The sequence below is a fragment of the Callionymus lyra genome, chromosome 6, assembly GCF_982586985.1.
Source record: "Callionymus lyra chromosome 6, fCalLyr1.hap1.1, whole genome shotgun sequence".
NCBI classification, from domain to species: Eukaryota; Metazoa; Chordata; class Actinopteri; order Syngnathiformes; family Callionymidae; genus Callionymus; species Callionymus lyra.
The window spans coordinates 20467060-20494796 of record NC_141823.1 but is presented as its reverse complement, the minus strand read 5'-3'; the positions used below and the strand labels follow the sequence as shown (position 1 = coordinate 20494796).

The following is a 27737-nucleotide window of genomic DNA, read 5'->3' as shown; positions in this document are numbered from 1 at the left end:
CACCTTCATCAATGAACCGCTAGAGGTCCATATAGGCGTATTTTCAATCTGTAAGCCCTTTTTTTTTTTGAAGTTAGAAGGAAAATCAACCCATGAAGCCAAATAATGAATTGATTGTTACGGTTTATAAAGAAAAGCAACATTCCCATAAAACGAACAGTCGAGTTGTACACATCGTACATTTACAAATGCACACCACTGGTTTTATTCAGCATGCCTCTTACCATAGAGCACAGATAGAAGCCACAGCTTTGTTTAATGCATTCCATAAATAAAGCAGTGCTGTGGAAAAGGTATCAGACAACACTGTGCTTTACACCATTCATGTTTTTATGCAATTATTTTTTATTTCCCATGCACCCTCCTGAATCCTTCTTCCACACCCCCGTGCTTGTCCTCTTTTTATCATAAGTGGCCATTTAGAAAACGAGTGAACAAATACAGTTTAAATAACAATAGGTTGGGACGACAACAGTAGAACAGTTCGTCCTGCAGCAGAGTTGACTTTTTCTCCAACGACATCAAACATGCAAGTAATTGACACGAAAACCTTCATCTTGGAGGAAGCCATTATCTCCATCTCATGTGCTCTCTCCAGAAAAATTGAAAGACGTTCACGGCGGTGGAAACATGACGTCCAACACAACGAGCACTTGACATTCCTCGGAAGCATTGTGTGAACCATTATTGCAAAGGGGGACGCTGCTGCCTGGCCTTGTGTCCACAGTTCATGGTGGTCACTCGGCCAAATGAACATTTTAAGGGGCTCACGTGGCATGAAGGGATGACGGTCCAAACGCATGTTCTCTTTTCTCTTGCATGTTTGATCGATTGAGGTATGATCCGCCCCCGAGGGGCTTCATGAAGATGAGATCTACAAAAGCCCGTAGATCTCGATGAACATTGGATGTAAATAGTCATCCTCGTGGTGTGCGTCAGACTTATTTAAAAACCCAAAAGGAAACGCCCGGATCTATGAATGTGATCCTTGTCATGTGTTCATGAATCAATGAAATCATTTATGACACAAAAATAAAACGGGATATCAATCCATCATTATCATGCAAGAATGCCCGAAGCCATGCTGCAAGACATCCTGCCGGTGTCGGCCAGTGTCACTGAAGAGAAGCAGTTCATTCCTGGACCGAAGAGCCCGGCAGCTCGTTGGTAAGTGTGTGCCAGCGCTCCACCTTCTGTCCCTTGTTCTTCAGGCAGTCTATCCAGTGCTGCAGGGTCTCTCCTTGTGAGTGACAGCCCAGAGACACTCCACCTGAGCACACACACACCAGACAGAGAGATATATTTAATTAGAACTTTCTTATTATTTTTGTTTCTTTATTAAAAGTGTAGAATTCAATTGACACGGGTAACATTGAAAGTTGCCAGAGAGCTTTTTGTAATCAATCCAGAAGATTTCTACGTCTGGCCTCTCACCTTTCAGGACTGTGCTGTGTGGAATTGATTTAATTTTTTTTAATTTCCCGAGTGTTTCACTTTTAATCATGGTTCTGTCAAGACGATACAAATCCCACCGCTATCCTCCGTTCAACCTGCCCTTTGGCTGTGTCACTTCACGTCTGAATTGGACAACACAATTTAGTAAAACAAAAAAAAAAGAAAAATGTGTTGTTAACACTTTCCATGACGGTGTATAGAATAATGCATCCTGACACTAGATATAATAATTCACTTGCAGGGCTTTAAAGAAGACCTTAAGGAGCGTTTAGTGACGTGACACTGTTGAAATTATATTATTTAAAAAATACTTATAAAGTGATAGAATAGAGTCTGATAGCATTAAACATTGTCAGCACTTTAATTTAAGCTTGTGAAGTCGTCCTGTAGCACACAATTGTTTCAGCCTTAGTTTGGATTTCTGAAGCTTCGGTTTCGTTGAGACGTTGAATTCGGTGAAATAAAAATAAAACCAAATATTTTGACATCACTTTTGTTTACAAGCTCTAAATATCATTTATTATCTTTATTAAGAAACGCTTCAGAGCAATAGAACAAACATGGCGGCTTATCGTCAGCCTATAATGGACATTTATAACCTGGTTTGTTTTTTCACCATACTTTGTATTTTTTTGGACCGAATAGATCATCAATTCTAGTAATACTGATCTATTACACAAAAGAAGAAATATTTGGCAGAAGATTTGCTTTCTTTTGATTAGTCCATTGAAATCATTTATAAAACACACAATTTACAAACGTATTCATTATTTAAGGATTATAAATAATACATTCAAATCACCGACAGATCACAGATAATTATAACCTGTTCATTGTATCTAAGTAGTTTTATTAAATAATAATACTTTTTACGCTTGGCTGGTCAAATACGACTTCCTTATAATGATGTGTTTAATCGACCGATTTCTGCGACTCACCGATGAAGTCGTTTGACTTCCCGATATCGTAGTCCCAAACCGTGATCTCTAACGTCTTGGTGGCTAACTCTGAGAAGGAGATCTCGTAGAAGAACTCCTGGAGGGAGGAAAAGGAAGGTTTTAATGTGCAGAGGCGATAACTCATGTCCCTTTGACGTCTCTAATTTCACCACCGACACTTCAAAACACGCATGAACTTCATAACCCACCTCGTTAAACTCTGGGTTGAGGGTCTTTTTAAGGACGACAGTTTTGTGCTTGGACTTTTTCTGAACGTCTGGCTTCAGGTATCTGCAACAAAAGAGCGAGAGGGCATCAGTAAGAGCCGGCTATTGTCCCTCTGCAGTTGTAGCGGAGCCGAGATAACAAAGAGGGAGCGAAGACGCGTCGGCCTCGGGTCACACTGACTGGCTCATGTTATTTCTGGACTCACTTCAGAGGACAGATCTGTGGCAAGCCTGTCTAGGAGGATCACATGTTCATCCTCAGTCAAGCCGGTTTCAACACAGACGCGTCCAAAGAAATGGTTTGATATTCAAGGACGATTTTCTCTTGTATTTCATCTTTGACGTCTGGAGCTCTTCAAGCTCGTGTACCACACGCACCAGTGAATAACATTTTTTCAATACTCTTTTCTTGTACTTTGTTTGACTGCTCGTCACTAAAACTCAGAACATTTTCCCTGGTTTTCTTTCTGAAGCTGATGTTTTGGTTGAGACATAGAGAGGTGCTGTATCTCGGTAGCAGGAGTCAAATTAAAGAATGAAAAAAAGGATGCATTCTTCGCAGAACGGGCTTTTTTAATCGGGTATTTCAAATGAGTAATGACACAGTTTTCTAGATCAGAGACACACATAAAACGTGGAGGCGCATTGACGTAGTGGTTACAGCAGCTGCCTCACTATAGGATCCTATATATACTATATTCTATATATTGCTGGTTTACATTCAGCTCAAGGCGAGCTCTATACGTACACTCTCATAACTCGGGTTTCTTCCCACGGTCCAAAAGCTTTTTGATATGCCCTGCGTCAGGCTGTCGATCTGTTCAGATCCCATGCTTCTTACTGTAAGTTGCCCAGATCCTAGATAAGCGGTTGAAAATTAATTAGTCAATAAAAACCTGGAATTCTCAAATTGCCGCAATACCAATTAAAGATAATTACAAGAACAGACCTTGGATTTCTTATTGTTTGTCACACTTAAATGGTTCCGATCAAACTGAATACTGAAACCACCGTTTGCAATAATTTCCACGAGTTTCTTACAACACTGTCGAGGAAATTGTGGCCCAGAGCTGTACAATTCAGCAACACTTGAAGGGTTTTTCAAGCACGAACTGCCTTTTTTAAGGTCATGCCATAGCATCTCAATAGAATTCAAGTCAGGATTCTTTTCCTCCAAAATCCTTCCTTTTGTTTTTCTTCAGCTATTCACGGGAGGAGTTGCTGATGTGTTCTGGATCATTGTCCTGCTGTAAAACTTTAGTTTGTTTCAGTTTAAGGTCACAAACAGATGGTTGGACATTCTCCTTTAGGGTCTTTTGTAAAGGCAGCACAAATCCTGGTCTCACATCTCACAGCAATTCTTTTAGGGCCTGAATCAGCGAAACACTCAAGACCCTCTGTCTTACAACACCATATGTTACTTTCACTGAACCTAACTCAGACAAGATATGTCTGCGGCTCTTTGGATGTTTTTTACGGTCGTCCCTCTGTTCTTGTGGCTTGTGGATTTTGCATGGCCGGCCACTCCTGGGGACGTTCACCACTGCGTTTTTCACTTTTAAGGATCCTTTGTCATACTTCGTCAGGAAAATCCTATTTATTGATTTGTTAGTTAAGAAATGGTTATTAGGGAAAGTGAACTTGTGTCTTAATAATAAAAAGCTTAATAATAAATAAATAAAATATATACATTTTTTGTGACTTATATTTAAATACATGTGATGATCTGAAACATTTAAATTTGACTAACATTAAATAAGGAAACAGGAAAGGAGGTGAAAACCAATTTTTCCACACCACTTTTTATTAAAAAGATCTACTGTTAAAATGCTTTAGTATGATCAACCATAGCATGTAAATATTGGAAAATATCATTTGAGCAGGAGAAATTGTATAATGAGATAATCATATTCAAAGATATTGTTTAAAATATATATTTATGTTTATACCTTTGGGAAGTACTGTTAAAACATTTTTAGTATGTAATTACATTTTCTTTTACTATGCGCTCACATATGATACAGAATTTTTATTTTAATTCTATCTATTTCATTTTGCTCTAGAGAGTGTTGTCAAACGCCTACATCCACTCTTAAATAAATCTTTCTTACTGCGATCTTTTTTTCAACTGGTTAAAATATACCTTCGATTTATATGACTGGTTCTTAATTTAACTGGTTAAAATGAGAAAGATTTAAAAAAACAATGTTCACCCTTCTGAATGTATTATTTTTATTATTATATGGTAAAACAAATAAGGTCATCTCCTGTAGCTTGTCATTTTGAATGTATGACTTGTGTAAGTGTCCCCGAGTGAGCGCTCGCCTCAGCATCCTCGGCTGTCATTAAACTATTTGGCTATTTTTAAGCCAGCTGGAAGAAGCGCGGCCAGATCTCTATTCACATTTGCTTTCCACCCACCACCCACAGCTCCAGGAGCGTATGTTCCCACACGTTCTCAGACACAACAAAGCATCCGAGCAAAATCAACTGCCAAAGGGTGAAGATGTGAGCACGCATCCCAAATGAAACACGTGGATGTATGAGAGCCATATATATGCGGCGGTGCAGAGGATGTGAGACAGCAGAGAACAAGCATGATGGTGTGTGTGAGTGAAGCCGGCAAGAAGGAAAGAAATGCCCTCAATGCCATGAGGAGCACAGAGAAAACTGAAAGTAGATTCTGAGTGGGATCTTGTAGCTGCTGGAGATAAAAACTCAATGTCCAGTAAGTGTCAGAGAGCATCTGAACTCCTGCTCTCCACTAAACACTCTTCTTTTCTTAACACCAAAATGAACGTGGTTCAGTAGCCAGCAAGATGATACTGCCTTGGCATCACATTTCTGTCTTATTTCTGTTTTAATTCCAAATGCGAGTGATTCCTCGACTTCCTCCATCTTCCCTGTCGTCCGTCACTATTGCCATGCGACACACCGGCCAGAGTGATCCATCACCGGAGTGGCTACAACAGGTGACTCATGGGGTCAATATGAGCCAGGGGCCAGTTTTGAACACACAGGATATTAAGGAGGGGGCGGGGAGGTTGGGTCGGCTGAAATTGCTCTCAGTGGGAGCGCTGAAATGTCAATCCATCAGCTGCAGAATGGTTTATGAGCACGTCTCGCTATCAGCGTGTTGTGTTATCTGTCCACTTCAAACTCTACTGAGTGCTGTCCTTACGTTTTGACGTAGGGGTCGGAGTATCCGTTGACGTCCATGGCGGCCAGATGGGCGCAACGTTTCACCCCGACACAAAGACCTCCCTTAGACCTTTCCTTGGGTTCGACCTGTCCGTCGTCGTCCACCGCCGGAGGGAGAAACTGGAGGCACAGCAGCAAACGCCCCCTTTCTTCCAGACTTCTCTGCTGCTCCATCTCCCACTGCAAGGAGCACAACAGGTACATTCACATTAGCTGGTTTTAAAAACCCCATTCATCCAGTGAATTAATACGTCTCCATGTCTGCTGAAGACATCTGTCATGGCCCCTGACAAAGTGAATCCCTTCTTAGATCGATAACCTCGCGGAATGTGAGGGTTCTCGGTCATTAATGGCCTTTTAACGCGACATTTATGAACATTCGTCAAATGTGAAGGTTAATCCGTTACAATAAAGACGGGCGACATGGGTGTATCGAAGATAAATCCTGAGGAGGAGTTTGTTTGGATAGCAGAGCCAAGAGAGAGAAGCATCAGCTAAATTGTGTCGCTGCTGGCTCGACTGGTTTTCCTGAACCATAGAAAGAATTTGACATCAGATGCAATAACAGCGTTGATGCGTTGTGACAGATACTAGAAAGCAAGGGTGAGAGGGTTGACGGAGGAAAGTCGCTGGTTAGTGACTTAAAAAAACCCGCTTCAAACATGTTTCGCACATGAAGTGCGTTCTTTATCTTTCCTCCCTCCTTTAATCTCTCCATCTCTCATTAAGTCTTATCCGCAGGCGAGATGAAGACACGGCCCAAAGAATCAATATGTCACATTCTTTACACCCCTTCCTTCTTCCTCCTTTGTATCCCTTTTGAATGATCAAGTGGAATCATTTTTAGTTCATAATTTCAATTGCTTCAACCGTCATCGATTTGCATTGAGCAACTGCTTGGACGTTGTGTTGCATTTCAAAACACAGAAAGGAAAGAGAAAATATGTCGCAGGTACCGGAGAAAAATTCTAGTCAGTCCTTCACAGATCAACTGAGATAGACTCATTAGAAAGAGGGAAATAAATCAGTGTAAATTGCCCACGTGGTGGTACAGTGGTGGGCGGATGACAGTAGGCTAATGAAGCAACCTTGAATGTGATGAGTTGCCGACAGATAAGTGGATGAATGCCAATCCGTCCAGTCACTTCCTTGTAAACAGTCTCTGTTGACAGACTGGCTTCCATCACTTCTGTGTCTCAACCTATAAACAAGTTTTGATTCCCGGGGACTGCAGTGTCTCCCGTGTGCTGCTGAAAAAAAAAGCGACTACATAAAAAAACAAAGGATGTATCTGATGCCGCAGGGATGCTTCCTGCTTAACACGCATTCCAGTATCCTGTGTCCTTTTTCTGCAGTTTTGACTGTAATTCCTGTGAGTCATTTTTCCCACATTATTGCCTGCAGGCACCGAGTAGTGACACCACTGTGTTGGGACTCTGCAGGTTTGGCTTCCTGCTGCCATATACTGTTCACAGAAAACATTGAACTTATGCTGCCTTCACTTTTTATTTCTCACAAAGAGACAAACAGAGCTATTTGATACTATTACACTTGACCTTAAAGCTACAGTATCCTGCCTCACCTTCCACTATTTTAAATTGAACAATAAATGATGAACAACTATAACACGACTAACAAAAAATACAATCATATTATTATGATTATTTCAATATTTACTATATACTTCTCTGGTCATGTGAGAGACATCTGGCTTTCTGTCATCAGAATTGTACCTTTTTTTGGTGTCCTGCTACTCTGTCTTTCCATTTGCTGCAAAACATCATCATTCAATGTCATATTTATAAATCTATTTTTAGGAGTAATAACGTCTGATGGTATTAGTAGCCAATGAGATTCTTTGTTTTATAAGATCAAGCATCTGTTAAGATTCCATCTGAGGAAATGGGTTCTCAGTCGCTCTTGCTATGGACTACAGCCGGATTGTAAAACATAGCCGTTGATCAACTTTTAATATGAGAAATTGGTGCACAAGTAAATAGTTTAGCTTCGGAGATGGAACATTAATGTTCGGGATGTCATTTATAACACTGATTAATACTTAAAAGAATATTTGGAAACAGTAACATTCCAACCCTGTAATGTCCCCATTTCCAGAATAAGACCCCAAAAAAATCGAACAGCTTTTTCAACACACGTTTAAAAAGGAACCTTTGTTATGGTTTACAAGGGAGGGAAGCATCCTCGGTTATGAGATCTCTAAAAAAATATCCCAACCCTTCGGTCTGTCCTGGCTAAAATGAAAAGCTTATGACTAAACAATCGGTCCATGTTTATTCAAGTCTTGGGGTAGTTGGACATATTCTTCCTTATCTTGTATTTACCTCATACCTGACGGAATTATAGCTCAACACTACAGGTAACATTCATTGGGGACTCAATATAAGCTAAACCTGATGTTCCACATAGCGACCACAAATCCATTTTTTCTGCTTCATCCGTTTCATTCAGTAACTCATATTCCATTGGCAATATTGGTCCGGTCCCACGAGACGTGTTGTTGTCAGCTCTACATTGATGTATGTCTGACGACAGCGTTTTATTGTTGGGTCCAGGAGGGGTTTAAGAGAACACAGATATATCTTGTTCATAATAGAGCGTGAAGCTCGCCTGCATCTGGTCAACATAATGACGGAGCAGAGGAGGAGGACAATTATCCTACAAATCAGAGCCTGGCACTGGAGCCGGTAGGGACTGTTTTGCATTTATATGAGAAAGTACCGAAAAAGCATTATTAGTGTTATGATTCTGTTCGCCTGGAGAGCACACATACATTTACTGCTGCGTACTTCAGACAGACGTCCACCCATTTAATCCACTGCCGGAAAAATCAAACTTTTCAATGGAGCTAATGCTAATCTGTGAGCGCAAGAAGACGTTTGAACAGGCGATTTAGACATTTAGAGTTTATATCCATACATTTTAAATCATGGCTAAGTGCTGTCACTGTCATTAGCACATAAAGCAGTAGGCCATACTCTTTCCTGTGGGCCACATACTACTGTATATGCCCATGCAAGAGCTGTGACACAAGTTCTTAAAAAAACAAAACGCCGTGCCCTTATAAATAAGAGCTAAATACATAAAAAGTTAAGAGTAGGATAGAAACTTACACTTAGAAGATGAACTCAGGGAAATATTTTCTTTTAGCATGTATATTAATATTTATATCCTTCAAAATCTTAAAATATAATTCAAGAGAAGAAACAAAACCAAAGGTGAAAACTGCACTAGCAATCATTTTTGCGTTTGGCGTTTCCATTTTTGTTTATAATATGGATATACTTATATAGCCTTAAAAAAGTTACATTATCAATACATGTTTAATATAACGATGACAATAAAACAACAATAGTAATAGAGATAGTGTTGAGATTCTGCATCATCTCAGGGGAGAAGAGCGAGTCAGGATTTCATTTTTTGGTTAAAGTTTGGGACGCCAAGACCCTGGATCTATGATGCAAATGGAAATAGCCTTCATTTCTTGGAAATAATGTAACTTATTGTGGGAAACACCTCTTAGAAACTGGCCGCTTTAAATAAAATAAGTCCTATGATGGCGTCGAATAACAAATATTCTTGTGAATTCAAGAATTCTTCAATAAAGACTCAAGTCATCGCATTGATCCTGTGGACCTCCGATCTTATACGACGAAAGTTGCAACTAAATCCTTGTGTTGTATATTTCAGGTCACCTTGTATAATCCTTGGTAAATTAACCTTTACATAAATGTTTAAGCTTCAGGATTAATGTTTCAGTCTGCTTTGTGACATAAAAGTCAGTGAGTATAAGTCACTGAAATGATTACAAAGTGATATAGTGTAATGACTTGGTCTGGGTTGTTAAAATTTAATTGCTGTTGTCAGAATGTGAAAGCTGGAATTAGATAATTAATGAATACAAGCAGCAATGACAAAACATGACCTCGCTGATAAGGGTGATTAAACAATCTAATGAGCTTTTAAAAGAATCTGCACCCATTAGCCGTGAAAACTAGCCGGACAACACCTCACCAGTCGCCTGGATTCAGGGCTTCACCCAAAACTGCCACTCATGTCAGCCTGGCAGGGGAACTGACGATGACACATTTCTGAAACCAAAACTTGCCTTCTGAGCACATCAACACCAGGCCACGAATGAACGCAAACAACAAGGTCAGTGGTGCCCAAAAGACTTGTCTCATGTCCAATGACACACTGCTGGCCTTTGTTTACTTCTACACAATCACGCAACAGGTTTTTGGCAATTTGCGTCAGGGAAGAGTTTCACACGTCTCCAATGTGGCTCCAAACAAAAGTGCTCAAGGAAGCAGCAGGATCTTCGACACTTCATCCGTCTTCTACTGACTCAGACTTTCTCCTCGGTCACCTCTCGAGCTACTCAGTAAGGCTAACATGCCAAGAATAATTCCCCACGGAGGCGTCCACGAAGCATCCAAATAAAGGATCCCCGGGTCATCTAAACTGGCTTCTCTTCAGGGGTCAAACGAATATCTGCCACTTGTATCCATGATTCTATTCTTTGGGTCAGTCCCCAAAGTTTGTGATCATAGATGGAGGCAAGAACTTACATCACATTTTAAGTTTGCTTCACCATGACAGTCAGATACACAGACTTTGTGACTTAAGATGCTGCAACTAACTGTCTGTCGATTTTCGCCTTTTAATGTTCTCTCGTTTGTAAGACCCCGAAATACTTGAACTCCTCCACAAGATAAACAATCCCTCCTTCAGCTTGGACAAGGCATTAAAACCGATTCCCAATTCTCATTCCCTACACATCTGAAGGTCCTCTCTGACCCCGGGGAGCCAACAGCACTTACATCATCTGCTTAAAAAAGGTGAGGGACCAGGAAAAAAAAAGATTAACAAGACCTTGAATGAATACTAAATCTAAGAACATGTTACCACGGTCTGGATTTGGTTTACTGGGACCCTGACCTAGAAAACCTTTTTGAATGAAATAAATGTCAAACAGGCGACCAAAACTAAGGATAGATATTTCCCCCTGATGTTCTTGGATTCAATATTTTAATAAGCTATCAAATATTGAATAATATCAACCCTGTAATTAACCCTGACACAATGTATGTTTACTAAAAGAAATCACTTCCACTGATCCAACAACAGATGAAGAAATGTGTCTTCTTTCTTCTTTATGATCTCACTTCTTCCTGCACTGCAGTGGGCATTAAACTGAGCTGGGACTGGAATAAAATGTACGTATCTCTACTTTTGGTTGCAAAAGCTTTACTCAAACATTGAAGAAGGTCTGAGCCATAAAACCAAACCAGTTTCACAGAACAGAGGATACTTCAGAGATGAGCCTATTTGTGGAACAAGGCGTTCTCTATGTATTATATAATTTGGTAATCCTTCCAATTGTATCAAATGAATGAGTACAAGTTGTTGTTTTTTTTACAATGGAGCACTAATAAGACACATAGTCCCACGTATTTTGACATCTTAATCACAGGACTTGAAACCCTCTGATATGTTTGTGAATGGCTGGACTATTTCGTATCCTTTATCAACACCTTTGAAATTCAGGGTAATATTTCCTTTTTTAATCACTCATATTCACAGTTACTAATAATTGCAAAGTTTAATTTTGTCCCTGCTTTACCAAAGATTCTTGACGGATACATACTATACCATAATCTATTGATTATAATCAATCAGAGTCTGAGTAGAAGTTTCTAGTTTTAAAAATATATGAACAAATACATATTTTATTGAGTCCCAAAATATCTCTAAAGAGTCTTACCTGTAAAGATGTATTTTATTCATATCTTACTCTATTCTAATCATTTATGTATAAGTGGGAAATAGGGGTGAGTGGCTATAAACATCTACAGGGGTCGGCAACGTTAAGAACTCAAAGAGCCATTTGGACCCATTTCCTACATGCAAGAAAACCCTGGGATCCGCAAAACCCCTTTGACTTTAAATATAAATATCAATCCATAATGTTCACTTTGTCCGTTTGCCTTTATGCTATATATAAATAAACTATAAATAAATCATTAGTTAGTGATTGTTCACTCAGAATTGAAACTAAACTCATTTTCTACTCTCATGTCTACTCAGGGTTGGGATATTTTTTTAGAATAATTGTAGCGACTGTGGCTCAGTTATATCCGTCTTCATCTTCGAAACATCCAAATATCTCTTTGATGCTCGTCTGTAACGTCTGTCTTGTATTAAAGCCTCGACATGAGAAGAATTTATCAGAAAAATAATAAACAAGTTTATATTTTTGTTTGAGTGGATGATACCAGACCGTCAGCCTAAGCTTCAATCCAAGAGGGATGTTACAGACGAGCAGTATGGAAGCATTTGGATGTTTTTAAGTGTCTTTTTGGACAAAGATGAAGACGAAAACAACTTAGCTCCTGTCGCTACATTAAAATGAACAAACATTTGTGTCTATAACTCTTAAAAGAACCGATTACTCTGAAAAGAATCCCAACCCTTAGTTGAAATGAGTAGAAAATATGTGAAACAATGCAGAATACAGAATAAAAGGACATTAAAAACTAACTGATTTTATATCAAACTTAACTATTTTATTATAATGTACACGTTTGAAACCTGATTTGCCGAAAAATATAAAATCTTTTCTATGTAGGCTGAAAGAAATGATAGATTACCAGATCTTTGTATTTTTTTTTAGGTCTGCACAAATTTGAAAACTGAAGTAAAACACTATAATGCTCATTGTTTTGCATTGTTTCTGTTCTTTTAAGAGGGAGACAGGCAACAGTTTTGGTTCAATAAAAGTAAAGTGAAGGAGAGGTTTAGTCTTTTTTGCAAGCATTATTGGAAAAACACTATGAAACATTTCAATAAAATTCCCACATTTATACTTATTTTCAAAAAACTCAGTGAGCCGCATCAGAGGCTGAAAGAGCCGCGGGTTACAGACCCCTAGCGTTTTTCAGTTAATTTCGTCCACTCACAGAACAAATCTATTTTGCACAGAGGCTCTTGAATACCGTCAATTGAAAAAACTACACAGTGTTAATGCTCAGTCATAGCCGGTAGCGACAACTATATTTTTAAAGCAACAAGTATTTGCTTTCATCCTCAACTCCCCCGTACCAATGTTCTACACCATCATGTTCTGCACAGACGTAAATGTCAATGTCAGCGTGTTGGTCACCTCTCTCAGGTAGCAGGAGATTCCACGTAACGCCGTGCTCATCGCTGTCGGCGAGGGAAGCTGGAAGAGAAGGAAAGGAGAGAATCAAAATGACAGATTTTGATGCTCACTGATTATAGAAGCAGTCAAAGATGGACGGAGGAAGGACAATGTGTCGCAGGGACGAGTCAGAGGCCACTTTGAAAATGACAGAGCGGCGGCTGGTTGCCAGGATGACAGGAACGGTTTAACGTTTGATCGGTGTGTGGCTGACGGCCCCCAGGGACCACCTAATACCAACAGATCTTGGGCCTCATGGAGAACAAAAAAAAAGGCCTCATGCTTCCATCTCTTTTCACACAAAAGCCCCCTGCTTCCACAGCTTTCAATATTTAATCCATTTGTTTGTCATCTCTTTCTCGGTTGATCCCTACACACACACACACACACACACCTCCATCCCATCCCTGCTACTTTTCCTGACTCTTTAATGCTCTCTCTCTTTGTAGCGTTTCTTACCGTCCGACCCTGCCAACATTTAGCTTGATTAAAAGCTTGTTTGTGCTATTTTTTGTCCTCGTATACAGACTAAGTAATAAGCTTTATTAATAGCTCTAGTAGATTTTTAGAAAGCTTTAGTAATATTTTTTTATATGTATATTTAAGTGAGATAAAACCACAGTTTAGCAAGTCAAAGTCAGTAAACCCTTGTCATGGCTACAAACACAATTGTTTGAATAATTTAGAACAATGTTACAATTTGAGATATGTTACTCTATGGATATATTCTAGTTTGTTTATTTTAAACAATGGACTTTCAATATGGTCAATCATTGCTTTAGTGGTCAAGACTAGAGTCGAATCGATTTTAAATAATATTATTATTATTATTTAAATGGATGGTGCAAGTAAAGATACATTTGTGTTGTAAGCGCTAACATATATTTTCCGTATAATAACCCCTTAGGTTTTTCTACATTTGACTGTCAAAAACAGTGTTTTTTTCATGTTTTTCTTAGTCACATGATGCTCATGTGTGATGAAATTATTTTCAACGTGACTGCCTCGTCGCAGCTGTGCTATCCGACTATCCCTTTTTATCCGACTTCACTTGAAAAAATATGAGGCCGTGCGGCAGACAGGCTAATAAATTGATCATTACTCCTCAGTCCAGACATCCCTCCTCCATACACATCCTCCCTTCAATCAGTCTGTCTCCCTTATCTGTCCTCGTGTTGACTCTGCTCACAGGAGGCGGATGCTCCAGACAGATGTTGAAGTGTTTGGTCTGGTCCAGCTTTACGCGGCGCAGAGCCACTCGCGATTCCCCAATGAACTCATTATGTGTCAGCTTGTCTTCATCGCACACGGACACCCTGGAAGATGGAAGGCAGGGGTAGGAAGATAGAGCAGAAGGACAGTGACAGTAATTAGGGAAGAACGGATAGATAACTGGAGGCTGAAATAAGCTTAAACGGTAAGACACACATGCAAGGTGAAATGAATCTGGCTTCTCCGTGGGCTGGATGAAAGTGCAGAAAGCAAAGTGGAGCTAATCCATATTGATGGAACCATCAAGACTATTTAAACCTCCAATGATGTCTTTCCAAATACATCAGTGGGTGGCAGGGAAGCTGCATTTTGAAAACCGAGAACAGGGGATGAGATGATATTTTTTTCGAGTAGGAGAGATGAAAGGATTTCATTTAAATCTGTGTGTCTGAGCAAGAAGCCATTGCGATAACACATTTCTGCATATTGAGATGACGGGGATGGAAGATTGTAGGAGAACAAAAATAAAATAGCTTTTTTTTTTTATGCTGAATAGAAACCAAACAAAATAAATCAGCCCGAACGAATACGCTAATGAGAAGAAATGCGCTTTGAGAAGTCATTTTATGCATTTTTAATTTACTTTCAGTTAAACCAGAGTAAACACATCCAGAATCTTCTCCATGGTTCTCTCTGAACTCTGCCGCCCCTGGGTCTCCACTGTTATCTCTCCCTGTCTCGCCTCCTCCTCCTCGGTGTGTACAGTCTTCTGCTCTGTTCAACATCTTTATACTTTTGCCACATGAGCGTTAGATTTGTACCTCTAGTACTGCCTAGATCTTATATAAAAGTTATAGTACGAAAATATACAGACTTCTGACTCCTAAAGGTCACAGTGCTACACTGTAATACATCGCAATATCCCTGGTCAGACAACATCATTATTACTTTATACTTACACTACCCTTTGAAGTTAGTATTTCATTGGAATAGTAGGAAAAATTGAATTTCTGTTTCTATTTGAATCCTGTTTTGGTCTCTTTTAATTGACTCTAAGACATGTGATACTAAATGTAAGGGGGTTGATTCTTGCCTACCGTGTTATTTTAGTTGTGTGTGATATTTTCTGAAGGTAGATAAAAATTAATGAAGGAATAAATTAGTCTGTTTCCTGACCTGCAAATTCTCTTAACTCTGTCTGTAGGATTGAAGTGTTTCTGCGTCAAATGGTCAAGAATATACGAATATACTGTAACAATTCGACTCCTCTTAACTCTTGTACCTTTTTTTTCATCATAACCTCAGCCCTGTGAAAGTGTGGTTCACTTTCTATTCGTCATTTTGACATCTTCCTCAGGATGTGTGAGGTGGATGTTCCAAAAATATTGCTCAGTACTCTTCATGCTGGGAGTGACAATAGGTGTCTCCTCTGTCTCCTTCATCTCTGGGCTACACTTGCTCCATTTTAAAGAAGAACATGGGAGCCAAGATCAGGTGTCACATCTTCGTATCCACTCTCATAAATGATATTAACGACTGTTTGATTGAGTAGATTTTTTTAAGGCACTTTCCACTTTCAACGGACATTTGGTTCTTCATTCGCTTTGTACTTCCTTTTTAGAAAAATAATCTTTTGTTTGAATTTTTAACATATTAATATATGAATCCCAAAGAATTGTATAGACATCTAAAATTCAATAAAATGAAGTCGGCGTCAGAGCTCTTTCCTTTTAATGATGTGACAGAGAAGACTCATAACTAGTGGAAAACTGAGGAGACAAGTTGAGAGAATCTCTGACAAAGTGACAAACGCCCGAGGAAGCTGTGAGTAAGAGAGCTGGAGGATGCAGCTTGAATGAAAATATGCTCACAAAGGTCAAGTGTCAGTTGTTGAGGACGGAGCTGTCTTATAAAGAGGACCTCGTGATTGAACAGGTTGTTCGTCACAACCGTGTCCTATTTGTCCTCTTTAGTGTGTCACCGATCCCGGCTGCACACGTGCAATCATCCGCTCGATGCTGCCGACAAAACACCGGCAGTGAGCAGATTGATGACACATTTGAATGAGGGGAAATTTAAAATGCTTTCTGTTTAGATAATCATTGATTTTTTTTTATTTTTAGGAGGTCTTGGTTCTGTTACTTTCCTCTCTCTCGTCTTATCTCGCCTTCTTCTGTTTAGCCAGCTTTGGGCTCTTCCCGTGGGTTCCTAAGCTGATCCTAGTAATTGACATAGTGTCTTGGGTCTGCACGGTGGTGTCCTTTCGGTAGGACATGCCCTGAACACCTCATCTAGGAGGCGTCCTGGAGGCATCCTAATCAGATGCTCATGACACCTCAACTGACTCCTCAACGCAGAGGAGCAGTGGTTCTCCTCCGAGCCTCTCCCGGATGACCTTGCTATCTCTTAGAGGAGCCAGCCACCCTATAGAGAAAACCCATTTTCACTGCTTGTACCAACAATCTGGTTCTTTCGGTTACTACCCATTGTATGGACTTAGATCGACCAGTATACAGAGAGCTTTGCCTTTTGGCTTAGCTCTCTCCTGACCACCACGTATCAGTGCAGAGTCTGCATAACTGCAGATGCCGCCCATTCGACCCAGAGACCCCAATGTACTTAAACTCCTCTATTTGGGGCAGGATCTCCTCCCCAACTTGGTCCGACTAAGAACCATGGAGTCGGATCTGGAGCCGTCTGATGAGACCAACACGACCACATCATCCGCAAAAAGTGACAAAATCCCAAGGCCCCCAAACCAGACCCCCTTAACACCCTGACTACGCCTTGAAATAAAACTCAGTGACCACGGATAAGTGCAGCATCCGCATAACTTTAGATACAGCCTCAATCTGCCTGTCGATCTCACGCTTCATTCTTCCTTCACTGGTGAACAAGACCCCAAGGTACTTAAACTCCTCTACTTGGGGCAGGATCTCCTCCCCAACTTGGTCCGACTAAGAACCATGGAGCCGCATTTGGAGCCGTCTGATGAGGCCAAAACGACCAAATAATCCGCAAGAAAGTGACAAAATCAAAATCAAAATCTTAACGCCCTGACTGCGCCTAGAAATAAAACCTGGAAAAAAATAAAATTACGAAAAGGCTTGCAATGATAGAGTCCAATCCTCACCGGAAAAGATAACCTCTTTCTGTAAAGACATTACCATAGGCTTGTAGGGGGTCTCCCAGGACTTTCCCTGGAGAGTTAAACCATCATAATCCCGATGCCACATGTACCGCTACAAAGTTTTAGTCACAGGCGGAAGCATTTCACAGCTTCGGTCACCTGAGGGGGGTGTTGAGGGTTGGGGGGGTCAATGAAATTAGAAAAACACCCTGTGGTGCCTCATCTGACCTCAATCTGTCGCTGCAAGTTGGCAAGAGAGACGAGAAGAAAGAGATGGGGTGTTTGAAGAGATGGGGAGTTGCTCTTTGATTGTTGTGGACGGACCCGATGTGTGAACAGTGGAGACTGAAGGTGAAGTGTCAGGGAGGGAGAGTGTGGGATCACAGGCATGCATGGAGAAAAGGCTGGGGCATCTGAATGGTCATGATTGAAGAAAACGATAAATCCTTCCCGGACACAAAAGCAGCAGACAACACAGGGTACAGGAAGTGAAGGGATGCGTGAAGAGAACAAGGTTTACCGGAGTGTTTTGCGATACATGTCCTCCTCCGTGATTCCACAGTAGGTGAGCGTCTCGTTCCATACCGGGTTCAGGGTGTTGCGAACAATCTTGGTTTTCAATTTGTTAGCCTGCGGATCACAATCGTAGAGGACTCTTACTATCAGCAACAAGGTTGAAATCGTAACTTTTTATTTCCACTAAGAATCGAGCCGCTGCAAACAAACAATTGAGAAATACCAAAATAAATGAAAAAGTCTGACCTTGCAGGCGCCTGGGAGGAGGTGCAGCTTGACATATGGATCAGCTAAACCATTGAAGTCCATGGGCTTCAGACCCTGATGGGCAAAACAGAGATGACAGAAAGCGGTTCAGACTACTAATAGCAGCAATGAATTCTTCGACATCAGATGTGTGGCCAAAGGGCGTATTTACAAACTCAACGTTGAAGCTCCAAGACGAGCCAAGTCGTGTTTCACAACATTGATATTTGCAACACGTTTAATAAGATATGATTAAAACCAAACACGGATGTGTGAATTTGCTCTTAAACAAGCTCACATAAGAGGCGCTTGAAATATAGTCTTGAAATATTATTCACTAATCCGAATTGAATATACGGCCCCATGCATTCATCGGAGCCAAAGAAATCATGTAACAGATGGCGAGTCTCCAATCTTCATCATCACGGGAAACAACCTCGTAGCAAACTATAAAATTGATTCATGTGACACATTTGTATTCCTGTGCGCCCCACTGTGACATTCCGGGGGATTCTTTCAAACGAGTGTGGGGGCTACGGATGTTGAGGACAAAAGCATGCTGATACATAATGTGAGAGCGCCATACCTGAGAGTGAGCACCCACACACATCATGTGTGTGATCAGAACCGCACAAACACACTCACGCATAATGACCAAAACTGGCAATGTTAGAAGTTTAAGCTGGACTGACGTTGGACCCCTGAGACGCTACACTTGAGCGTTACCTTTGCTTTCAGGACGGTGCAGTGTAGCGAGCTGGTGGCTCTGTCGTACAGCAGGTCGAACTCAAGGGTTCCCAGAGAGGCTGAAAAACATCCAAGTGCAGATAATTAGACCCTTGTCATTCCTTCAACGTCCTTCAGTAATTTGCATTTCGAGTCGTTATTGTGATGATTTCGAGGCACGAGTATTAATAGTAAGTGTATTAAGAGCTCCGGCATTACGACCGTGAATGATGTCCAGGATCATCAGCTGTGGATTCTGACTCATAAGTATTTCTTAATCTCTGTTTGATCCTCTTCATTCTCGCTGTGCGATGAATCATCTCCATCATCTGCAAGCTTATCCAGAGATTAAGAAAGCCTTGAATGCTTCTTTTTAAAACAATATCCTATGACGTTTAACAACTAGCTATATAAATATATTATAAATTGAACATAAATCATAAATGATTAAATAATGGTAAATAGTGTTTTTAATCACTTCTTTAGGACAATCAATCATTGTTTTACTCCATCAATCTTAGCCATCCTCGTAGCATTAAAAACAAAAGTTAGTAAACACATTTGTCTCTGTCTGATCTACTGCACATTTCCTTTCACCCAAACTCATTATGGAAGTTTGTTCGTCTTGAAAGGCCAGCATGGCATTTGGAAGCGTTTCGCGATGCCAGGCTTTCTCAAATCATCAGCATGGGCGTTCAGAGGGTCCATGTTGCCAACCGTTGAGTGGTTGTTTTCTTCCCTTTTCTTTACAGTCATTGATTATTTTAAATGTCACTAATGCACAAAAGGGTTGTTTTTATTCACCAGACCGGATATTGATCGGCGGAGACTTTATGTCGTTAATGTGGATCAGAGAGATTAGTTTCTTAAGGTGAAATCACAAAAAAGTGGTTTAAACAACTTCCCATTACTGAGGTTTTATCGCTTTGGTATTGAAAAGAAACTATGAAATCAGTCACTTTTAACTAATTTGAGTCTATCTGGATCTATGTTCTAGTCATAATAACATGGAACATTCTGTTCTTTCAGACTAAAATGTTCTTATTAGACCCTTTTAAAATATAATTCTGCCTTTTGGTACATCTTCTTTTGGGCTGCAAACACAATTCACTACAAGGTACAAGGTGGAATATGAGTATAATTCTGTATTTTCTTGAGTGCTGAACCAGGCCCTAATATTCTTACCCTACATTCATTTTGTTTTTATAAGTTGATAACCTCAACTGGTTACATTATGCAAGATATATGTGTCTGCACTTTGGTCCTGCTGCTGATTTGACCTGATATTTTGAATTAAAAAGCTGCTTTTTATGGGTGTGAGATATTAAAACAAACGCATCCAGCTTTGTAATACTTAAGCATTATTTTTCTTGACTGTGCTAGCTGAAGTACCTGATATAGAATACATTTGAAAACCAAATAATTGTAAGAACTCTGAAGAGTGAGGGGGAGGATAAGGAGATTAATTTTAAGCTGATCATGGGGCTTGCAATTGCCAACAGCAGCTAAAATGATGAAAATCCTCCTTATTAATAAATATGGAATAAATCTATATATATACTATATACTTAGAAAACTATTCAAAGGTGCTCCATGCACAGCCATGTTATTTAATTCAACATGTATTATACTTTTAAATCATTTAAAAAAAAAAAAATTATCAAAAACGAAATAAAAATTTATATTAAATAATCTGTAATTTTTTTATATACCGTACCTAAAATTATTTTATTTTATTTTGATGGACTTATATGACGTAAGTGCCATATATTTAGAAGCCCCGTCACCCATCACTGAGATGTGGGTCAGCAAACTAGCGCTCGACTGGACGTGTGTTTTGACATCTCTTTAAGGACCCTCAAGCCCTTTTATTTGGTACCGTCCACTGCTGACCAGTAAGGCCTCACAGATTTTTAGAAATGAGAGAATAATAAACAAATAGTTTGCTATCATACATTCGACCATCCAAGCTCACTTGTGGAGCATCATCACTCTGAAATAAAACGTTGTTATCTGAACGTGTTCCCCTATATTTAGGGTCAGTCATGGAACCAGATGTTAGCTCAGGTAAACTCACTGTTATCATCGCTGTCACAGCTGTCAATCTCAATAGAGGTGTCCATGCTGCTCGCAGCCGACAGCGATCCTCCGCCAGCTGTTGCCCCTGGTAACAGCGGAGACAACAGGCCGCTGCTCCCCCCCGCCCTTCCAAAGGCGCCTCCACCTTGACCCCCGGGACTGAGCGCAGTGGGAGCTGCCGCCGTGTGATTCGGGGAGAGGGGCTCCGAGAAGGAGGACGTGGGCGAGAGGCGGGGGAAGTAAGCAGAGATTTGTCGGATGGGGCGGATGGGACCCGGACAGACATCGATGGCCATATGCTCCTGGATGGTAATGGCTAAAGTTTTTCCCTTGCGTACAGTCATGGGGCTGTGAAGACAGAAAGATCAAAGAGTTGGTATTAAATAATTCAAACATTCTAAAAAAGCAGATGAAAGGAGATGCTGCTACTTAGAAAAACCTTTAACGTCCAGACTCTTAAGCGGAGTAGACATTTCTCGGGAGCTACCAAAGAGATGGATGAGCTCGCATTTGCATTTCAATTGAAGACATCTAAATAGTTCAGAGCGATGACGGGTTCATGGGTTAACGGGGGTCTTCTCGAGCGGCAGAATGATCGGTGTCGTGAAAACGTTAAGAAAAAAGACAGGTGAAGGAAGGGTGGAGCAAACGTTATGTAAAGGTATGGGATGTGATGCTGATGTGTTTGCACTCTTCCTAAAATAAACAGAAGGCGGGTGGATAGCAAATATTTCATGTCTTTTGTTTTCTGAAGACGGTGGACCTTGAGGAGGCGTTCTGTCCTCTGCGCTCTAAAATCCGAGCCCCCCATGTCTACCTACGACTGCCTCCAAACAGTGTGAGCAGAGGATGTTTGCTGAGCAGGATCTCTGCACAATCTCTGCATCGAATGTGAGCAGAGACAAAAGAATGTTAGCGTAAAGATTGGTGCCATTCATAAATAACTAGACGGCGTTCAAGAAGAAAAACAAACAATAAATATGTGTGTTATTTTGTAGTTTTTGCTTAATTCAACTCCCTCTTTAAGTGTTAAAATACAAGAAGATATCCTTAAATTGATCGTGTCAATGAATCCATCTTTCTGAGATATGCTTCACTATCAGCTGGTCACAAGAAGAACGAAGGTAATCAGATTCTTCTTTTGAAGTGCTAAATGCCCACTTCAAACCACACCAGCTGATATCAGAGAGATCATCCCGTGTCGCGATATAATTCATTTTCTATCTTCTAATGTTATAGTCGATCAATCCATCCTTTCATCCATCCATCCAGGTCACTGGAGCAGCAGGTGAGGCAAGGTTTTCTGGATTTACCTTGAACCTTTTTTTGCTCTTCTATGAGAATACCGTAGTGTTCCCTGGACAATATGAGAAATATCTTTTTCAACTGCCCTGCCCCAGGCCTTCCTCCTATTTTGTCCCAAGGACATAGAAAATACAGGAGGCAACCTGTGAGGCTCAGACAAGTAAATCTACCTTGATCTTTCAGTCAGGTTTGTAAACAGAAATTCTGGCCGAGCTCATGACTTGGCATAGTCTAAGTATTTAACAAACTAAAAACCAAGGACCAGAATTAGGCTAAGATCTGAAGTAAAAATAATTCTCCATTCCACTTTGGACGTCACCTACAGCCTGTTCAAACAAACTATATTCCATTATTGCAAGCAATTCTTTGTTCGTTTTTTAGTTTGGGGCCTTGATACATTACTTCAAATTTGAATTGTCAACCGCTATCCTTAGTAACAATATTAAGATTTATCACTTAAACAACGATGTCAGACTGTAATCTCTAGAGTAGCCGGCACCATCTCTTGAATTACAGCACTAACAATGATTTATTCTACGTCATGTGACATTGATAGCTAGAAACTGACTCGCATTATTTTCCAGTTTAATCCCATAAATGAAGAAACTAGTACAGAAAAAGAAGAGATGCGACCTGGTTTTCATCAACATAGAGTTCCCGTCCATTTGGCAGTAAACATCATTGTTGCGACAAAGATAGTTTTTGTCCACTGAGGTGTCAATTGTCCAAGGACACTGTCGTCACACCGCGATTCTATTGCCTCAGTTTGTTGACCTTCAGTAGAATCCCAGGTAATAAATGTCATTCATCATGTGAAGTCCCTGCTGTCAGCCTCAACAGGAGATGAAGCGCAGCACTGAGCAAGCAGTGTTTCTTGGCTGAAGATTAAACAAACATCTGACAGTTGCCTGCCAACAAGCGAAAATCCTTTGACTACAAAGACCTTGACGATCCTCTGCCTCTGTAAAGTGAATCGCTGAATTTTCTAAAGCGTTATCAGACTGATGATGAGTGTGGCCCCGGAGCAGCGTTGACCTGGAATAATGAGCACAACAGTCAATTAAGTCGCAGAGATTCCATGTTCTCCTGCTGTAACCGAGAATTGTCAACTTGTTTCCATCTTGACTCAAGTCAAAGCTTCTACGCCATTGATTTCTGTGGGGGAGTGGCGATTGATTTTTCCCTCACTACTCGCTCAACAGTTCAGTCTGAATATAACTGAAAACAACACGACTTACAGTCACGCATTCTGCATATATAGAACAAGGATTTGGAAAAGATATGAAGCCCTAAATACTCATTCATCATATTTCTAGGGGAGAGTCTAGTTCACATTTATGAATCATTAATATTTAAACCAACGATTCTAATGTTGGTTACTCAGAGTCTTTGTCTGATGAAGGTTTAGCAGGACGACCTTGGTCTGACAGGTCTGTTCACATCATTTGCATTCTACTTCCTGTGGACGCCCAAACACTTCATTTTGTCATCCGACGAACATCTCTGGGTGATGCTTGTTGAGCTTAGCTGGTGCAGCAGGTAGCTTATGAGAAGATACACAATCATGAAATTACACAGACGGTGTTCCATTTTTCTCTCATTAGGTTTTTTTGTGAAAGAGCCCCCCCCCACGCTTTAGATGTGACCTAATTGAATAAAGACTCTCAGTAGGGAACAAAAGCCGATGAGAGACACTTGTGGACAGACAATTCACGACACTAACCAGCCAAGTTCTATTAACAAAACTAAGCTATGAACGTTGTTAAAACACATCTGTCTTTTGTGAGTAGGATTACTCATGGAAGCAGGAGTGTAAAAGGCATGCGTTGACATTTTCTGTACATGATAAGGTAAGGTAAGGTAGAACTTTATTGATCCCTCAGGAGTTCTCCTTCAGAAAATTGTTTTATTCCAATAGCCACAGCAAATACAGCAATCATAAAAAATAAATCAAAATAAAATAAGAAAAAGAACAAAGAGAAATAAAGAGAAAGAACAAGATGATACAATCTAAGTCTAAAGATAAAGAAGAAAAATAACAAAGACAAAGGATACAAAGACTAACATAGAACAGAACATCCAGATACTTTTACTCCACTCCTGCCCCCGAACTCAGATATTGTACAATTTAATAGCCCGAGGAATGAATGAGTCCTTGAGTCTATTTGTTTTGCACCTGGGAAGGAGCATTCGTGCACTCATTCTGCTTCTCTGATATATGATATACTCTACAGTAGTTCATGATCCCATAACAGCATATGGAAAGTTCTGTCAACAAAGGTCACACAAATGGTCCTTCCTACCATTCCGGCGTTCATGACCCACCAGGTCCTGATATACTGTGTTAAACATTTGTTCTAGTAGGTTTTACTGTTATATAATGAAGAAAAACCAACATGAAATAACAAAGTCATACTACAGAGTTTTGATTATTCATATTAAGGCGCTTTGCGGAGTAATACTATGGAGCCTCTAAGAGTATACTATGGAACCTTGCAAAATATGTTATGGATTAATAATACGGAACGACACAGAGTATACTACAGAGAAATACTACAAACCTCGTGTAGTATCTGAGTACACTATGGAGCCTCTAGGAGTATACTGTGGATCCTTGCAAAATATATTATGGAGTAACACTACCAAACAACACAGATTATACTACAGAGAAATACTACAAATCTCATGTAGTATCTGAGTACACTATGGAGCCTTGCCGAGTATACTATGGAGCGTAGCAGAGTATGATACAGAGTCTTGTGTCGTATAACATGAAGCCTCATGGACAATACCAAGGGGGAATCGCGGAATAATACAAAGTACTGAGTAAAACCAGAAAAAATACATATGGTACTAGATTATTAGGCCTAATGTTGATTTCTAAGAAGATGTTAAGATTTTACGTTCATTAATCTTCTTTGATCTTCAAGCAAATCATTCATCAAGACTGATGAAATGTCTTGGTGGCCCTGATTCACACGTGCTATTTAGAGTATATTGGTACCACTGTTGCTCAGATGTAGCTTCTCTGAGCTGATAATAGCACTACTGTACACATCTATTACTGCAGTCATCCTCTGCTCTTTGTAAATGTCAGCATGGAGAGATGCACTTAGAAGTTTAACTCGGTCAGATATGTCAAAACGAGATTATTAACCAGAAAAAATATGACCGCTCACATTGTAGTAGGAGAGATGAGGAAGTCTCCTGAGCACAAGTGAGCGTAAGGAAGTGTGTAACAAGAAAGGATGGATTAAGTGCGAAGTAGAGGTGAAGTGAATGAACTTTTAAGTAGAGCGACTGAAGGAGAAGTTAATGAAGTTCCCAGGTGTGAGGCGGACGATTATGTGGAGGATTAATCTCTCCTGCTCTTCACTCCCTGTCCCTGTTTCTCATGAATTCACACACACCACCCAGCACACATTATGCAGCTGTTGGTGATATGTTGGCGAGTGTGTGTTGATGTGATGTGCACAGTCAGATGCCTCCCAGTCCTGACAGATGTGGCTGTGAGTCGGCGAGGGCCCCGGCACCAGCAGCACCAGCAGCAAGAAGCCGGAGCCCGGAGACCTGTTGGTGGCTCCACCGCTCGCGGGAATGCAGAAGCTCCCATGGAGCCGATGATTGATCGCCCTTATGATGCCAGCTGGAACGTCTCTCTCATCTTTTCATTACCGCCTCACCGCTGTGACAATGTATACTATTAATGTATTCACAGGAGAGCGCTACAGGTTTTTTCGCTGGGCACACTCTGGAACTCATCTCCATAATTCCTATATAAGCCATAAGAAAAAGAGTTCAACTTGTTCCCGGGCTCCTATAGCAACCACCCTCTGGCGGTTTCGTTACGCAACAATTTACAGTATTTAATATAATGATTTGTTGTTGCGTCTCATCGAGGGTTAAAAGGTTCCCCCCCCCCGCTCCGAGAAGAAGGGATGAAGCCGCCAGAAGCCGGCGGTCGGGAGAATGCGACCTCTGCTTTTTCCTGTTTTAGCTCCTTCACTTTAGATCAGACTCATATCACAGACTTGATGAACCCCCTCCTTCTCTTAACGCTTCCCTACCTTCTCATCCTCCTCCTTCCTATTTTCCCTTCCTGTTAACTCCCTCATCCGTCCAAGCACTGCACCACCTGTGGGTTACGCTGGTTTTTCCTCTCTTGTTGTCCTACATACAATGGGCCCCTGCAGCGGCGTCTTCACCTTTAAATAACAAGCTGCCGTCTGACAGGCAGATGATATCAGTACAGCTTCTCATTAGAGCTTGATAGTCGCTCCGGTTGACACCGAGCTTGTCAATTAGAGTCAAGTTATTTTCAGACATCCGGAGATGTGAAAACTTCTCGGTGTGTGTGTGTGCAGGTGAGTGTCAGGCGGTGTGAGAGAAAATGTGAAACACATGTTGGCTGCTGGCTGAGAACACAAGTGTAACGAAGGCTCATGTTGACTCAGATGAACATGAATAAACAGACAAGTTCATCTGCGTTAAATAAAAAAAAAGTGGTCAGGGTTTGGAAGAAGAGAAGCAGCTTCTATTCAGAGAGATAACAGATCGCTGGACTTACCTCAGTGATAGCGCAGAGAGAGAAACTCCTCATAAAAAAAAGAATAAGAGAGGGGATTCCAGAGTGGAGAGGAGAAGGAGAGGAAGGACTAACAGGTGGTGAGGAGAGGACAGCCGAGCGGAGACAGGGAGAGGAAGGAAGAAGCCGGACTGAAGAGTGAGTCCCCTGTTAAGCATTAAATATTAACTGCAAGAATAGTTCAAGTTGATATGAAAATGAGGAGCAGAGGGGAGACAGAAGAGCAGCATGCTGGAAGAAAGAGGAGGAGGATGAGAGAGAGAGAGAGAGAGAGAGGAGAGAGAGAGAGGCAGCGGGAGTTATTCCTTGACTGTTATCCATGTGACTGGTTCGCCTCACTCCCTCCTGCATCCCCCCTCACCCACCCACCACCCCCCCCACCACCATCATTACACCCACTTGTGTTTGTTAGATCGGACCACTGACTCACACTCGTGGCAGGGAGACGCACCCATAAGGACTTCTGTGGTCCATCCGGACGAGTCTAGCTCTCCCTCGTTGAGAGAAGCCCCGGCACAGATCCCAGTCTGAGGAGCAACAGTGAGGAGCCCCCCAGACACAGTTACAAGACAGTGACAGAAGGTGTAACCTCAAAAAAGACATTTATCAGTCTGCTGCTCCAAACACATCTCCGGAGAACTATTTTTAGAGCTCATTCTTTTTATATAATCAATATTGAAAATCAACATATTTCAATCTGATATCTGACATCAAAAAATGTGTTGATTTAAGTGTGTCTTAAATAGATCCTGGACCTCTATTGTATCATCAGTATGTGTCTGTTTGTACAAAACTCTATTTTCATTGAATATTTACATTAGAAAATGTCCTTAAGCCCCGCCCACTTAAGACACTGTTTTACTGGAGATAAGATCTTGTTTACTATAACCGTAAC

General features: G+C 40.8%; 1 protein-coding gene across 1 annotated transcript; it reads right to left on the bottom strand.

The window, feature by feature from the left end:
- Window positions 1-106: 106 nt before the first annotated feature.
- Window positions 107-27142, bottom strand: doc2a (double C2-like domains, alpha). Its single transcript, XM_087794133.1, has 11 exons — window positions 26825-27142; window positions 20951-21300; window positions 18874-18953; window positions 18148-18222; window positions 17906-18015; window positions 14233-14359; window positions 13005-13064; window positions 5802-6001; window positions 2603-2684; window positions 2394-2490; window positions 107-1270 (listed from the first exon to the last, which is right to left on the bottom strand). Exons 2-11 carry the CDS (start codon window positions 21294-21296, stop codon window positions 1134-1136), a joined length of 1314 nt encoding a protein of 437 aa, XP_087650259.1. The 5' UTR covers window positions 21297-21300; window positions 26825-27142; the 3' UTR covers window positions 107-1133.
- Window positions 27143-27737: the final 595 nt, after the last annotated feature.